At 53.6% G+C, this 15906-nt stretch overlaps 6 protein-coding genes across 6 annotated transcripts; 3 read left to right on the forward strand and 3 right to left on the reverse strand.

Annotated features, from left to right (window-relative positions):
- Positions 1-772: 772 nt before the first annotated feature.
- Positions 773-4055, forward strand: ACET3X_005033 (uncharacterized protein; the record flags this gene model as incomplete). The annotated part of the gene is made up of 2 exons (XM_069451193.1): positions 773-2738; positions 2797-4055. 2 exons carry the CDS (start codon positions 773-775, stop codon positions 4053-4055), a joined length of 3225 nt encoding a protein of 1074 aa, XP_069307077.1.
- Positions 4056-4790: 735 nt separating this feature from the next.
- ACET3X_005034 (uncharacterized protein) lies at positions 4791-6192 on the reverse strand (the record flags this gene model as incomplete). The annotated part of the gene is made up of 3 exons (XM_069451195.1): positions 4791-5795; positions 5846-6051; positions 6114-6192. The coding sequence occupies 3 exons, from the start codon at positions 6190-6192 to the stop codon at positions 4791-4793; spliced, it is 1290 nt and encodes a 429-aa protein (XP_069307078.1).
- A 254-nt stretch (positions 6193-6446) lies between these two features.
- ACET3X_005035 (uncharacterized protein) lies at positions 6447-7373 on the forward strand (the record flags this gene model as incomplete). The annotated part of the gene is made up of 2 exons (XM_069451196.1): positions 6447-7296; positions 7345-7373. The coding sequence occupies 2 exons, from the start codon at positions 6447-6449 to the stop codon at positions 7371-7373; spliced, it is 879 nt and encodes a 292-aa protein (XP_069307079.1).
- Positions 7374-8276: 903 nt separating this feature from the next.
- On the reverse strand, positions 8277-9536 carry ACET3X_005036 (uncharacterized protein; the record flags this gene model as incomplete). Its single annotated transcript, XM_069451197.1, has 2 exons — positions 8277-9446; positions 9504-9536. The coding sequence occupies 2 exons, from the start codon at positions 9534-9536 to the stop codon at positions 8277-8279; spliced, it is 1203 nt and encodes a 400-aa protein (XP_069307080.1).
- Positions 9537-10200: 664 nt separating this feature from the next.
- Positions 10201-13620, forward strand: ACET3X_005037 (uncharacterized protein; the record flags this gene model as incomplete). The annotated part of the gene is made up of 3 exons (XM_069451198.1): positions 10201-10762; positions 10807-13325; positions 13384-13620. The coding sequence occupies 3 exons, from the start codon at positions 10201-10203 to the stop codon at positions 13618-13620; spliced, it is 3318 nt and encodes a 1105-aa protein (XP_069307081.1).
- Positions 13621-13939: 319 nt separating this feature from the next.
- ACET3X_005038 (uncharacterized protein) lies at positions 13940-15308 on the reverse strand (the record flags this gene model as incomplete). The annotated part of the gene is made up of 2 exons (XM_069451199.1): positions 13940-14896; positions 15114-15308. 2 exons carry the CDS (start codon positions 15306-15308, stop codon positions 13940-13942), a joined length of 1152 nt encoding a protein of 383 aa, XP_069307082.1.
- Positions 15309-15906: the final 598 nt, after the last annotated feature.

Consider the following 15906-nt stretch of genomic DNA (forward strand, 5'->3'; position numbering starts at 1 on the left):
CAATTTGGACAAGGCTCGACGCTCTTAATGTGAGTCGTGAGCCTAAAAAATGCGCATGGTCTGCTCCACCGCGGCATTGAAACGGGAGGTTCTGCACGAGGCCAGTCGAAAAGGCAGGCCTGGAATATCCTGCAGCTGCCAAGGCAATGAATGCCGAATAGCCGTGACCTTTCAGCAAACCCCTGTACTGTGACGAGCAGTCCGTGGCTGCGTTCATCGCCAAGGGTGGAGAAAATTTTGCGCACGAACTTGGCAGTGGCCATCTGAACACCTTGGCAGCAACCCTCGTGACGCTTGGCATGTTGTTGCAGAGCCGTCTTCTCACACCGACTTCCCCACTACTCAACATATATCTTGAAGACACCTAGGACCTTTTCCAAATTCCTGCTCTTTCCCACCACCAACCCCTCGTCGGTATCCTCGCGTCCTCGCTCCACGCTTGCTCCCAGTTTGCTCCAAACTTCGCCAGCACTTTTACATCGTCAACTCCAAACCCACCCATACAAACGTCACAACTTGCCAATCACGGCGTTGAATTAGGAGGAGTCTGCACCCCCGCCCCGTTCTGAAGTCCTCTATGTATACCACACTCAACACCCCAATCAACAAATTTGTCCACGTGGCCATAGTCCACGGGGCAAGAGTGCGCAGAAGACTAGAGCGTTAATCTCAGTCTCGTCTGCCAATATCCGTATACACGCAACTACTCCATATCCGCAACCCGATTACCCAAGAACCAACTCTTCCGAAACCCTAAAAACACTCCTCAATCATGGGGAAAAAAGCAACGACCCTCGAGGGTCACGTCAGTGGCCAATGCAATAAACCCATGTCGCTGCCCGCTCACAGCCTTACGCTCGAACAAGTCAAGACCGAGCTGAAGACCGAAGAGTGGCATGGTCTGGACGATGCCGAAGCCAAGCGCCGCGTTGATGAGTACGGCTCGAACGAACTTGGTGAGGCTGAAAGCGTGTCCCCATTCAAGATATTGATCGCTCAAGTCGCCAATGCCATGACTCTAGTCCTCATCATGGCCATGGCCGTCAGCTTTGGTATCAAGTCCTGGATCGAAGGCGGTGTGGTCGCCTTCGTCATTGGATTGAACATTGTCGTTGGTTTTTTCCAGGAGTGGTCTGCCGAGAAGACTATGGATTCTCTACGATCACTCAGTTCCCCAACCGCCCGCCTCATACGTGATGGTCAACAGGTCACAGTACCCTCCGCCGAAGTTGTTCCGGGAGATATCATTGAGGTCAAGGTTGGAGACACCATCCCTGCCGATATCAGGGTATTTGACGCAGTCAACTTTGAGACTGATGAAGCCTTGCTTACCGGAGAGTCCCTTCCTGTCCGTAAGCAAGAGGACGCTATCTTTGATGAGAAGACCGGCCCTGGAGATCGTCTCAACGTCGCCTACAGTTCGTCCTCAGTCACGAAAGGTAGAGCGAAGGGAATTGTTTTCGCGACAGGCGCCTATACCGAGATTGGTGCCATCGCTGCCCAACTCCGTGAGACCAAGTCCAAGGTTCGACCAGTCAAGCGAAAGGAGAATGGAAAGGCAAAGCCACATCGTTACCTCGAGGCTTACACGCTTACAACTACCGACGCCATTGGTCGCTTTCTGGGTCTCAACGTAGGAACACCTCTCCAGAAGAAACTTTCTAAGCTAGCAGTTTTGCTCTTCTTCATCGCCGTTGTTTGTGCCATTATTGTCCTTGCATCCAACGAGTTCAGTTCTCGCCAGGAAGTCGTCATTTACGCCGTCGCGACGGGCTTGTCCATGATTCCAGCTAGTTTGGTCGTTGTGCTCACAATTACCATGGCAGCAGGTACCAAATCCATGGTCAAGCGAAATGTTATCGTCCGTAACCTCAAGTCCCTAGAGGCTCTCGGTGGTGTTACCGACATTTGCTCCGACAAGACAGGAACACTGACCCAGGGTAAGATGATTGCCCGTGGTGCTTGGATACCAGGCGTTGGCACGTACACTATTGAGGGCTCCACGGCCCCTCAAGACCCAACCGCTGGTCACGTTCGCTTTGGCTCTGCACCTCCTAGCAAGATGGACCTCAAGGCTGGAGGTGATGCTTGCGGTGAGCGTCTCTCTGTCGACAAGCTTGAGAGCCACAATGTCGAGGGTTTCGGCGAGTTTCTCAAGGTCGCGTCTTTGGCCAACTTGGCTGCCGTCAAACAAAACAGCGAAGGTGCATGGGAGGCCCACGGAGATCCCACTGAAATCGCCATCCAGGTTTTTGCTTCTCGATTCGGTATGAACCGTAGCCATCTCGTCAAGGGCGATTCTGCCACGTGGGAGGACCTTGTTGAGCTTCCTTTCGATTCCGACGTCAAGCGCATGTCCGTCGTCATGAAGCACGCCAGTGGTACTAACTACGCTTTCACCAAGGGTGCCGTAGAGCGCGTTATCCAGAGCTGTACCACGTACCTCGCTGATGGCAAGGAGCAATCCCAGCCTGTCACCGAGGAGTTCCGTAACGAGATTCTCACCCATATGGCATCTTTGGCGGGTCTTGGTCTACGTGTCTTGGCTTTGGCCAGTAAGAAGTACCGCGCGGATGTCGAGAAGGGCGCTGAAGTTGAACGTGCCTCTGTCGAATCTGAGCTTGTTTTCCGTGGTCTGATTGGTCTTTACGATCCTCCCCGCCCCGAATCCGCTGTCGCTGTTCGCCAATGCCACGAGGCTGGTATTGAGGTCCACATGTTGACTGGAGACCATCCAGGTAAGCCTCGACTGAACAAAATGCATGTGAGATAGAAACTGACTTTATACCTCTGCAGATACGGCACGCGCAATTGCTATCGAAGTTGGCATCTTGCCATCCGCCGAGCGTTACCAGAAGATCTCTATCGATGTGGCCAAGAACCTGGTTATGACAGCTGCTGAGTTCGACGACCTTTCCGATGACCAAGTCGACGAGCTTCCTGTTCTGCCGTTGGTTGTGGCCCGATGTGCGCCTAGCACCAAGGTTCGCATGATCGAAGCTCTCCACCGCCGCGACCGATTCTGCGCCATGACTGGTGATGGTGTCAACGATTCTCCTTCGCTCAAGCGTGCCGACGTTGGTATCGCCATGGGACAAGCTGGTTCAGACGTCGCCAAGGAAGCCTCCGACATTGTCCTTACAGATGATAACTTTGCGTCCATTCTCGCCGCCATTGAGGAAGGTCGTCGTATCTTTGACAATATCCAGAAGTTTGTGCTGCATGTCTTGGCTGAGAATGTCGCTCAGGCTGGTACGCTTCTCGTTGGACTCGCTTTCAAAGACAGGACTGGTCTTTCCGTTTTCCCCCTCGCTCCTGTACAGGTTGTCTGGATCATCATGGCTACTTCGGGATTGCCAGACATGGGTCTTGGTTTTGAACGCGCTGTCCCTGACATCCTGCAACGCCCACCTCAATCTCTCAAGACTGGTATCTTCACCATGGAATTCCTTGTCGACATGGTCGTTTATGGACTCTGGGTCACTCTTCTTTGCTTGGCCAGTTTCGTCCTCGTTGTCTTTGGTTTTGGGGATGGAGAGCTTGGCGAGGGCTGCAACGAGACATATTCTGACCAGTGTGAGTTGGTGTTCCGCGCCCGCGCTTGCACATTCGCCTGTCTGACATGGTTCGCTCTTTTCCTCGCCTGGGAAATGGTTGATATGCGTCGCTCTTTCTTCCGCATGCAGCCTGGCAGCAAGCGCTACTTCACCCAGTGGATGTTTGATGTGTGGAGGAACCAATTCCTCTTCTGGGCTATCATGGTTGGTTTTGTTCTCCTGTTCCCACTCATCTACATACCCACGCTCAACACAGTCGTGTTCAAACATGCGCCAATTGACTGGGAGTGGGGCATCGTGTTCGTCGAGACGGGCATCTTCTTTGCGGGTATTGAGTTCTGGAAGTGGTGCAAGCGCGTCTACTTCCGCCGCAAGGGAGCCAAGCACGGCACCGGAAAGGTTGACAAGAACATGGAGATTGAGGACCGTGTCTTTGGTCGTTACTATAGCCACGACTCATCCACCACTTGTAACGAGAACGTCCAGGAGAAGGCTTAGGCGTTAAGTCTGGGAAATTGTATAGGGACAAGGCTGCAGATGTGTTTCGCCAGAACATCTGCCCAGCACAAAAGTTATTTCCTTAGTATGTAGAGTGATTAGGAGTGACCACTAAGACGTAGCCTCCGTCAGGAATAAAATTGATATCATATCAAACCCTCGTATTTTTACAAGTCGATTGAGCAGTGTGTAGCGTTGCTCTGTTCGCTGCATGAGCAACGAAAGTTTCCCCAGTCGCCCATGGCCGTGTGCTGGGACCCATCCCTCACACTAACCAATTTGGGCGACGCGTGGAACGGATGAACTCGGGTTGACGTAGAGGTTTGGAATTAGTGACAATGGCTTAATGATACACAGTTGGGGAAAGTTGGCGCTCTTGAGCACTTGTTCTGCGAGGCGCTGCAGCCAAAAGTAGAATGCGGCATTTTGTTGGTGTGATGATAGTGGTTGCGGCATTTACTTACCACCAACCCTATATGAGATGAGATCATCACGAGCACCATGTCTACACAAGGCATCACTAGAAGCAGCGTTATGTCAAGTGAAAGCCTACGAAGAGAGCTTGGAACTGCTGGCGCTATTGCGAAAAAAAAAACGGACATGATGAAACGTTCGTCTAAAGATTGGTATTCATGGTCACAAGTATAGTGAGGATGGCTACCCTATCCAAGCACCTCTCGCCCAACGTACATAATGATACAGATAGTGGTATTTGGAACGTTACTCAATTCTCTTCTAAACAACCAATCGTCCTGGCTCAACCTCGAGGACAGTCTTGACGCGCTCAAGAAAGACGCGGCCGCGCTTCTCGTCGCCCTTGGGCACACTTACGCTGAAGACATTCAGGGGTCCAGCAACACCTGATGCGCCAGTCACGGGTTTCCCAGTAGAAGTCTTCTTGCCAGCCAGCATGTCAAGGATGTCGGACTTTGGTGCTGGGGCGCGCTTGGTGGGGATGGCAGTGGGAGGTAGCGCAGTCACTTGTGGGACGAAGTTTCCCCGCGAGTACTTTCCGGCCACCTTGTCCAGACCAAGGACTGCGTTGAATAGCTCGTCGGCGGATGGCTTTGCGACCTTGGACCGCGGGAGGTCTTCGTTCGCAAGCTCGGCGGCACGCGCAACAAAAGTGGATAGGGGCAGGAAGACGCCTATTGAGTCCTTGACGCGCTTCTGGCACTCCATGACTGCGGTGAGAGAGACGGGCAGTGCCACCTCAATAGGGAGGTCCTCGACAGGTGCAGGCGCTTCAGCTGCAGCCTTCTTAGGCGCCTCTTTCTTTGGCATGACCTTGATGTTGGAAAGATCGAGGTGGGAGAGCTTGGTGAAGCGGCTCGCGAGCTCGGAGGGGTATGCGTTCTCGATCTGGCCAAGGTATGCAAGCACGTCTCCCTTGAGCAACCTGCCACCAGGCCCAGTCGCGGGGATCTTGTCAGCCTCCTCCTTGGGCAACCCGTTCACTGTAAGCAATTGCTGCACAGAGGGGTATAGCGGGTATGTCTGCTTGGAGGCCTTGCCGCTGGAGGCTTTGTTGGAGGCATCGGACTTTGCAGGCGGGGCAGAGGTTCGCTCCTCCTTGGGTACGGGTGCGGGCTGCTTCTTGGACTCCTTGGGCGCTTCGGCCTCCTTGTTGGGTGCAGTGCTGTCCTCGGCGGGTATCTCGAGGGTGCTCAAGTCGTCGCCGGGCTCTGCAGTGACTGCTATCCGTGTGCCGACCTGGACTGCTTTGGACCCGTCTTGGACCTACAGCCTGAATTAGCCACGAGCTGATGCAACACGGCTTGCCCACGTACGACAATCTTTGCCAGTATGCCGTCATCCTGCGCCTCGACGTCCATCTGCGCCTTGTCCGTCTCGATCTCGAGGAGGACGTCGCCGGCGGAGAACGAGTCTCCTTCCTTGATCTTCCAGCTCGCAATGTTGCCCTCGGTCATGGTCGGTGAAAGCGCAGGCATGTTGAAGTTTTGCGCGGCGAGCGAGGCCGGGCTCGAGTGAAGTCCTGCCCGTCGTGTCAGTCCATTTGGCCATTCTCCGGTGCTTTTGGGGCATGTCGTTGGTTACCTCTCCGAGCGCCATGGCTGCGCAGCTGCTGCGAGGCAGCTCGCGCTGAGACCCTACATACCGCGGCGAGCGAAGCCATGTCAAGTCAATTGGCCGGCCGAGACAATTGCAGAGGGAGGGTTGGTTGGCGACGGGGCGGATCTGGCTGGCCGAAATGTTGGGCGGAACAAGCTTCGGAGGTGTCTGGCGGGACGCGCTTGGGCCCGCTTTCGAGGTGGACTTTTTCCCGATATATCGCGAGTCCATCCACGCCTCACATACAGACGCATTGACTCGCAACAGTGTGCACGCCTTGTAGCGCTGCACCGAGCATCCCACACCAGCACGCTCGCCATGCCCGCCTTTTCCCGGGGCTTCGACGCCTGCATGCGCCAGAATCCCTTCCGCCTCCCCTCATCGCTCCGCGCAGCCCTCTTTGGAACACGAGAGTCCTTCTTCACACCTACCACGATTCGGCAAAATCGCTCCTTCACCTCGTCCGTGCTTCGACGCTACCAGTATCCCAAGACTACTGTTGTCACGCCAAAAGCCGGTGGATTCGTAAACAACGACCCAGTCCTGCGCCAAGTAATCCAAACCCGCCAGCCTGTCCTACTATACCAAGCGCCCAAGAACAAATGGTACTATCTAAAGGTATACGGAACAGGAGCATTGTGGATAGCAGTGGGGGCATACGCCATCAAATTCAATGACGATATCAAAGACCAGGGTCTATCCTTCTTCGTAAGACCAACGTACATCGTGGTAGGAGTGAGCTTCATCATCATCGGCTGCTACATCTGCACAGCGCCCAGCAACCGCATGCGGGCATTAGAAATCCTTCCGAGTATGCAGGGCGGGCCCATGCAGCTGCGCATGACCGTCAAGCCCGTGCCGTGGCTGAAGGAGCGCGTCATATACTCAAATCTCGGAGCAGTGACCATAAGTGAGAAGACGGAACCCATGGTTCAAGAGTTGCTCGAAGCAGAACGCTTCAGGCGGCAAAGACTATGGGACGACTTGGGACACATGAACATAGCGGCGCGCGTCTGGGAAGGATCCGCGCGTTGGGTGCATCAGAAATGGACAAACTTCTTCTTGAAATTCAAGTTTGCAGTGCTCAGGTTCGGCATCGCCAAGGTCAAGGTCAAGGGAGACGAGTGGAAGATTGACTGCTCGGGCTATTTGCTGGAGAATGGCAAAGGTGTGTCTTCACGATCATTCCTCTCAGACTACCTCTAACAAGATATAGCCGTCGACCGAATCATTCCTGAAGATTAGGAAAAACAATGCGACCCTTCAGGGTAGACGATTCACTTGTGTATATTATACGACAGACAGTTGTAAGTTTATGTAAGATATGACCCAGCTCTAGTTTGTCGCACTGTGCACAATACCAGAATCAAGACGCCATCCAGTATGCCACACCCCCTGTCCCCTTGTAAAATTGCGTGAAAGCGCCCAAAGTCGAACTGCGTTCCTTGTCAACAGCCATCCCCCAGTCCATGGTTCGGAAGAAGAGACAACTCACCCTCTCATCTGTTCCTTGTCCTTTGCCTTTTGCCATTCCTTCCAACGCTCCTTGTCACTAAGACTTGCATCACGCCATCTTTCTTTGCCCGGTTCTGCGGATTTGGACCGCCGTGAACTGGGGTATGGAGAAGAGTCGTGGATGTGGAGTTTGGACCGCCAGGAGGTTGCAGAGGACCGACGTTCTGGTAAAGAGGATGGAGGCTTGAGGGTGGTTGACGATGTTGTGGTAGTAGACACACTATCCACTTTTACGAGAGGAGCCGTGGACTTTTTCATCCAAGCGGCAGACTCGGAGTTTGTTGTTTTATACGAATCCGCCATGGCTGTAGTGATATGCGCGGGTATGGATGCGCAGATATAGAATTATGGACGCAGATATTCACAGCAGTGTAGAAAGTGCGCAAGAGGAGACGCTACAAGGCGTGTGAGCAGTTTAGAGCAGTCGGTATTAATCTCATATAGATCAAGGCACAAGCATGTTCTGTTGTGGTCGGGCGCGGCTGTACAGCATGGCGGGCGTAAGGCGCCCACTGGGCTGAGCCTACTAGCATGTGTCCAGTATTGTGGCTCAAGCGCCCCAGGTGTGGCGTTGCACGTAGCTATATGAAGCCGGCCAGAGATTTACGGTAAAGATTTCCAATTAAATAAGGTTTACGCTGCTAGCTCCACTTCGTCAAGGTTCTTCCGTATAAACTTTGTTACAGCATCCAGTCCGTCGCGAATAACGTCTGTCTGGTTGACAAAACCAATCCTGACATAGCCCTTGAACTCTTCGCCGAAACAGGTACTACCCGGCACGAACATGACGCCTGTCGCCTCGAGCAGCTTTTTGCAAAAGTCGACAGAGTCGACGGGCTTTCCTTGGCTGTGAAACTTGACAAAAGCTGTAGTGCCAGCAACAGGCTTCACCCATTCACACTCATCTTCGTTCTTGAGCTGGAACTTTTCCAGAATAGCCAAGTTTGTCCTCGCGAGTTCGAGATTGCGGGCTAGCAGCTGGTGCACTGTTGCAGAGTGTAGCGCATATGCTGCGATGCATTCATCAAAGTAGGAGACAGAGATGGTCGTGTAGTGACGCGCTGCAGCAATTTTCTCAACGATGCTAGAGCTGCGAGAAGCTATCCATCCTATGCGGATACCAGCGAGTGAATAAGCTTTTGACATGGAGCCTGTGACGATGACGTTGTCGTAGCCCATGGATAGGAGAGACGGTGGGAACTCCTTGTCCAGAGGACTGATGGAATGGAATAGTGGTCGGTAGACCTCATCACTCATGATGGTAATGTTCTTTTCAGAAGCAATGTCGATAAGTTCTCGAAGGAACGTCTTGCCTAGGATGGCACCAGTGGGGTTGTTGGGGTTGTTGATGACGATGAGCTTGGTGTTGGGCTTGATGAGCGACTTGAGGTCGTCTATTTTGGGTACCCATTTGTTCTCTGGTGTCGCTTTCCACAGGTCGACTTCAGCACCCAGCTGCTTGGGCACCTCATACAGAGATTGGTAGGTGGGGTAGTGGCAGATGACATGGTCGCCAGGGCCGACGAGAGCGTATGCAGTCAGGTAGTTTGCTTGGATGGCGCCGGGAGTGATGAGGATGTTGTCCGGAGAGAGTGGGGTTGTGACTTTTGCGGAATACAATCGGGCGAGGTTGTTGCGTAGGTCGTCACTTCCCCGGATGGTCCCGTAGGTGAGGACACGCGAGGTATCGAAAACTGGCCGATCTTTGTCCTCGGACAGCTCGCATAGCTGGTCGACGGAGATGGAGGCACAGCATGTCTCGGCGATGTTGTACTTGCATTTTGTCTCGTATGCGTCCATCCACTGGGCAGTGTTAGTTTATGTATCCCCCACGTGGAGGAGATGCGGGGATGGACCTACGGACTCGACGGCAAAGTCGTTGATTTTGACCATGTTGGCGGCTGCGAGGGTGAATGTCTTGGTACAAGAAGGGGAATCACACAACAAGGTCACTTTGTCCGCCGTGCAGATTTAAACAGCCCTCTTGGGGATTGACACAGGGCGCACATGGTGTCGACATGGCTCCGCTGGAGCGGGCGGGCGGGCGAGCTAGCAGCTACTGGTAGAGGGCTCGGGCGGCCAGGCATGGCCGAGAAGAAGGCGGCTTTGCAGGTGTCGCGCGATCACGTTGATGACGCCGGCTAGAGCTGAGGCCTGAGGCTGCTAGTGGCGAGCTGCGTGTATCCATGATTTCTCTTTCTGCATGTTGTCTGTCAGATATCGATGACGAAGACCATGATGTCTATGGGTGCCTGTGGGCTTATGCCTCGGTCTAACGGTCCGCCATGGTGCTTGGCTGGAGACAGCCCAGCCTCCACGAATCACGGTCGGGCAAGGCCGATGATAGCAGCCCTCATCTGGCCACCCTCGCCGCGTCGTGTCCCTTGTCGCTATCACGGGCTGCCTATAGCTCTGTTGTCGTTCCTTTGATAGCTGCTGTCTGCCATCACGCTTGCCTTTTTCTTTTTTTTACTGCAGTCCACACAAGGAGGCGCCCGTCGCACCGCCATCATAGCTATCAAGCATAGCTGCTGCCGTGCGTCGCAGACACTCCAAGATGCGCCAACGAGCGTGGGCGACGTCGCTCGCCACTATCCTGGGCCTGGCATCGACAGCAAGCACATACAAGACGTTCGCAAACTATTCCATCGCCGAATTGCCCCAAGACCTCTTCTCCATCTACGGCGACCGACCCGACGGCTGTCCCCCATGCTTCAACTGCAACCTCGAGGACTTCAAGTGCAAGCAGTTTGCCGACTGCAGCAAGGCCAATGGACGGTGCAACTGCGGTCCCGGATTTGGCGGCGAAGACTGTTCAGAGCCCCTTTGCGGCGCGCTGCCCGATGGCAAGAACCGCTCGCCACGCGGAGGCGCAAAGCAGTGTGAATGTTCAGAGGGCTGGTCAGGCATCAACTGCAATGTCTGCCAGACCAACAACGCCTGCAACGCCATGATGCCGGATGGCGAGGGCGGAGTCTGCTACAAGGACGGCCAGCTCGTCAAGGAGAACTTCCAGATCTGCGACATCACCAACCGGAAGATCCTCGACACATTGAAGGACAAGAAACCCCAGGCCACCTTCTCTTGCAACGCCGAGTCAGAGGAATGCAACTTCCAGTGTAAGCATCACATGCACCCTCTCCTGCATAGCTAACCAGAGCAGTCTGGGTCGATCAGAGGGAATCCTTCTACTGCGCCCTCGACACGTGCTCCGCCCACTTCACCGCCGAATCCGACCGCAACGTCACCAAGTACCGATGCGAGAACATAAAGTGCGAATGTGTGCCCGACCGCATGCTCTGCGGAGAAGACGGCTCCGTCGACATTGGCGACTTCTTGAAGGAGTCCATCAAGGGGCCCGCCGAGTTCAGAGGCATCTCCGCCATCAACAGCAAGGAGAGCGGAAGCATCTTCTCCGAGCCTGCCATGAACGACCTCATCTCGAGCGTCTTTGGCGACGAAAGCATCTTCCTACAATGCGACACGGGCGAGTGTTTGTACCAGACCGAGGTGCCAGGCTACGAGAGGCCCATCAAGAAGATCAACACCCCCCTGATTGCCGGTGTCATTGCCGGTTGCGCTCTGTTCATCGTGGCCGCTATTCTGGTGATATGGTATCTCACGCACCGCGCCGAGAGCAAGCGGTATGGTCCCATCCACCTGTCGGACGATGAGGAGGACGAGGACGCGAAACTGCTAGCAGATCACAAGCCAGCTGCTTTCCTCTTCGAGAACGTCGCATACAACCTCAACGGAAAGCAGATCCTCTCTGGCATCTCTGGCGCAGTCCACCCCGGAGAGCTCCTGGCTATCATGGGTGCCTCTGGCGCTGGAAAGACTACGTTCCTCGACATTTTGGCTCGCAAGAAGAAGATCGGAACCGACAGTGGCGACTTCTATGTCAACGGCGAGAAAGTCCGCGACGATGAGTTCCGGAGCGTCATTGGTTTCGTCGACCAGGAGGACACTCTTCTACCAACTCTGACTGTTCACGAGACGATTCTCGACTCTGCTCTGCTGCGCCTGCCCAAAGAGATGAGTCGCACTTCCAAGGAGCAAAAGGTTGAGGATGTCGAACGTCAACTAGGCATCTACCACATCCGCAACCAGAAGATTGGTTCTGAGGAGAGTGGTCGCGGCATTTCTGGTGGAGAGAAGCGCCGTGTCGGTATTGCCTGCGAACTCGTCACATCCCCCAGCATCCTCTTTCTCGACGAACCTACGAGCGGACTGGACGCCTACAACGCTTTCAACGTTGTCGAATGCCTTGTCAACCTGGTCAAGAACTACAACCGAACCGTCGTCTTCACTATCCACCAGCCACGCTCAAACATTGTCGCTCTCTTTGATCAGTTGATACTGCTTGCCAAGGGTAGGGTTGTCTACTCTGGACCTTTCGAGAACTGCCAACTCTACTTCGATGAGCTTGGCTACACCTGCCCACCCGGTTTCAACATTGCCGACTACATTGTAGATCTTACCATGCACGCAAGCACTGCACGTCAGCCTATCGACGAAGACAGCTCAATCTTCAACCGTGATCTCAACCGTGACGGCCTCACCACAAGCGCAAGTAGTGCCATTGCCGTCAAGTCTGTCCCTAGTATCAACACGTCAGAGCTTGAAAGAGACATCGCTGGCAGCCCTAGCAATTCAAGCATTTTGCGACCCAAGAGCAAGAGAAGGACGTCGATCAAGCAGCAGCAAGAACGCGAACTGTTCACAAGAAAGAAGAGCTCTGCTCCTGTTAACGACGGTGCAATGTCGCCCAAGACTGACGACGAGGCTCCTTATGATCGCCGAGGCGCTATCAAGGCTCAATGGTTGAAGCTCACACGTCAAGGAGGTAGCGTACCTCCCCAGATCCTCGAGGACCCGGATGAGCTCCCACCACCCGCCAATGGCGCAACCGGAACGAATCTGGATCTCTTGATCAATGCCTATGCCTCTTCCGACATCGCCGCTACTATCCGTCAAGACATTGCCACTTCAGTAGCCAGCGCAAACCAAGCCAACGGCACCAACGGAGTGCACGAGCAAAACGGCTTCGTCGCAGCAGGCAAGTTGAAGGGCTTCAAGAAGGTTGGTCTCTTTGGCCAGTTCAGGATCTTGTCCCGACGAACTTGGCGTAACCTCTACCGCAACCCGATGCTCATGCTCACGCACTACGCCATCGCCATCGTCCTGGCAGTCTTCCTCGGCTTCCTCTTCTACGGTCTCACAGACGACATCAAGGGTTTCCAGAACCGCCTCGGTCTATTCTTGTTCGTCTTGTCGCTCTTTGGCTTCAGCAGCTTGACCATTCTCACCGTATTCGCTCCTGAACGACTACTCTTCACCCGTGAGCGTGCCAAGGGCTACTACTCCCCACCTGCCTACTTCGCCGCCAAGGTCATCTTCGACATTATCCCTCTCCGTCTGCTTCCTCCCATCATCCTTGGTATCATTGTGTACCCAATGACTGGCCTCATTCCTGCATGGCCCAACTTCCTCAAGTTCACGCTTTTCCTCGTCTTGTTCAACCTCGCAGCCGCAGCCATATTCCTCTTCATTGGTATCGTGTTCCGCAACTCTGGCGTGGCCAACTTGATTGGTGTGCTAGTCATGCTATTCAGTCTCCTCTTCTCTGGCTTCTTCCTCAACAAAGAGAGTATTCCTGCCATAGCCAAGTGGCTACAATCGGTGAGTCAAAGATACCCCTTTCGTTTTGACAGCGCATCTATACTAATAGCATATCTAGCTATCAATCTTCCACTACGCCTTCGAAGGCCTCATTGTCAACGAAGTCAAATACCTTTCCCTTATCGACCACAAGTATGGCCTTGATATCGAAGTGCCTGGCTCTGCTATCCTCAGCTCGTTTGGCTTCAACACACAGGCGCTGTGGAAGGATTGTATTGGTCTGGGGGTGTTTGGTGGTGCGTTTGTACTGCTTGCATACCTGGCTATGCACTTGCTGCTTGTGGAGAAGCGGTAGTAGGAGAAATTCGTCGGGTGTATCTCGTATTCAGAATCTTTCTTAGTACGTTTCATATCTATCGTGCGGGTGGATAGATCTCGTTTTGCATATTTGGCGTTTGGTCAACGGGACCTTTTCCTTACGGTACTAGATGCTCTGCTATTTGGCTACATGCAATCTCGTCGACCGAGGTTGGCCTTGAGCTTGATTGGTACGGTCAGCTGAACCGTAGCGAATAATGTGCATGCATATATATGTCTATTTCGTTACACGCCCTATTGTGCCATCTCTATTCATTGCTCTACGGTGGCCCACACACGGTAAGCCATTGCAACCTTTACTCTCCAGCAACCTTTCCGTTCTCCTTCCCACCTTCAATAGCCGCTCCGCCCTTGAATTTGAATCTCTTCAGTCCCCGCACACCAACATGTATCTTGAAACAGCTGCCTGCGTGCTCGTCCACAGGGCCTCCGTTCTCTCCACTCGTACCGCCGGAGCTAGTGATGAAGAGCTCCTCGCCAACGAAGCAAGGGCATGTTGGCTGGCTAGTAGGCACCTTGATCTCAGCAACGATCTCACCTTGGGGCGAGATACGTATTACGTGCCATCCGCCGTGAAGAGCGGTCCACATGTAGCCCTCCTCATCGACACAGTGGCCATCAGGCACAGCGTCCTTGCCGTACCGGTTGTCCTCGGGCATGGTGAAGAAGGGGCGCTTGTTACTAATCTCACCCGTCTTTGGGTCAAAATCGAACTGGAAGATTGTTTTTGTCGGGCTGTCAGCAAAGAACATGGTATCATCGTTCTTGTTCCATGTCGTGCCATTCGGGATCGTGATATCGCTCATGGGCCGATCAAGACTCAGATCGGGGTTGAGACGGAAAACAGCACCGTCCTCTCTCCACTCAGAGACCATGGGATCGAACATGAAGCCCGCCCAAAAGCGGCCTGCGGAATCAACGGCGCCGTCGTTGCCGCGGAAGTTTTCGTGCTTGTTCGCTGAGATTTCAGGCTCGGACCAGACTTTCTTGATCCAGCGGTACTCGCCGGTTTGCTTGTTGGCGATGCCGAAGCCGTACTTGCCGCCGAAGATGAATTCCTTGTCGTTGCCTTCAATGTCGGCAGTGCAGCCCATGGAGATGTCATAGTCTTTGATGGTTGTTAGGCTGGAGGGGCCTTTGGACACGTCTACGCGGAGGAGCTTCTTCTTTTCAATGTCGACAAAGCGGATTGTGTTTGTCTCTTCTTCCCAGAAAGGTCCTTCTCCTAGCGAGTAGTATGTCTTGAGCCATGGCTGGGAGATGGTTAGCGACCGTATGTTCCTACGAGATAGATATAAGTTGGCTCTTTATATCGGAAATGCGATCGTCTGATCAGCAACCGGCCAAACATCGAAGCTGGCTGTCACGATGCTCAAAATGCGGCTGTATGACCTCAGCGGGGCTGGGCCGTTAAGTACCCCTCCGACGCCACCTTGAAGAAGCTACAACAACGAATGCAAGTCGACGTACCTCTGTAATTTCAAACTTCTTGATCTCTGACATTTTCGCAGAGGTATTTGCAGTCTGGCTCGGGGTGGAAGTGTCGCTTTCTTCGTCCTTTTGTTGGCCGCTGGCTTGGTGATGTTGTAGTGTGTTGCGGCTTCCCGAAGCGCCCGTCACGGCGGTCTTCATCGAGGACCACAATTTGGATAGCGTCGCTCCCATTTTCCGTTATGACGTCCCGATGAGCCGCCAATGAGGCTAGGAATGCCCGTTTTTCGTCTCCACTATTTTGCCTTTTGCGTCCAACCTTCCTTTAACCCAGCTGCGAACATGCAATGTACCTTCCTGCGATTATGGTTACTATGGAGAATTAGATAACTCGGAATTCGGTTTCGGAAGTTGAGTATGCAAGAGATATTTCTGAAAATCGTGGACGCATCAGATACATATGCTGTTGGTTTTTTCCCCGGGAGCGACATCTCTGGCTCCGCCACAGAGTTGACTGCCGTTCGTGCGGTTTCCGCTGGTGCGCCGTGACCACAGCTGCACATTTCAGTGAGAGCTCCGTCTGGCAGGATAGGTACACAAGCAGTATAGTGAGCGGTATTACTGATGAGATGTAGCGTCGATGCGGCGACAACAATGAGATTGTGCCGGTTAAACGGTCCGCCAATGCCTACAAGGGAAACGCACGTTTGACAATGGAGCGGGAATGTTGTATCTTTGTCCCGGCTGAACTGTGCTAATCTGAAGACGCAGGTAGCTTTGCCACGGGTCTTTGGAAAATCGTGCGAAATTCTTGATTGATTGCAGGGGACGA

The sequence above is a fragment of the Alternaria dauci genome, chromosome 4 (genome assembly GCF_042100115.1).
Source record: "Alternaria dauci strain A2016 chromosome 4, whole genome shotgun sequence".
NCBI classification, from domain to species: Eukaryota; Fungi; Ascomycota; class Dothideomycetes; order Pleosporales; family Pleosporaceae; genus Alternaria; species Alternaria dauci.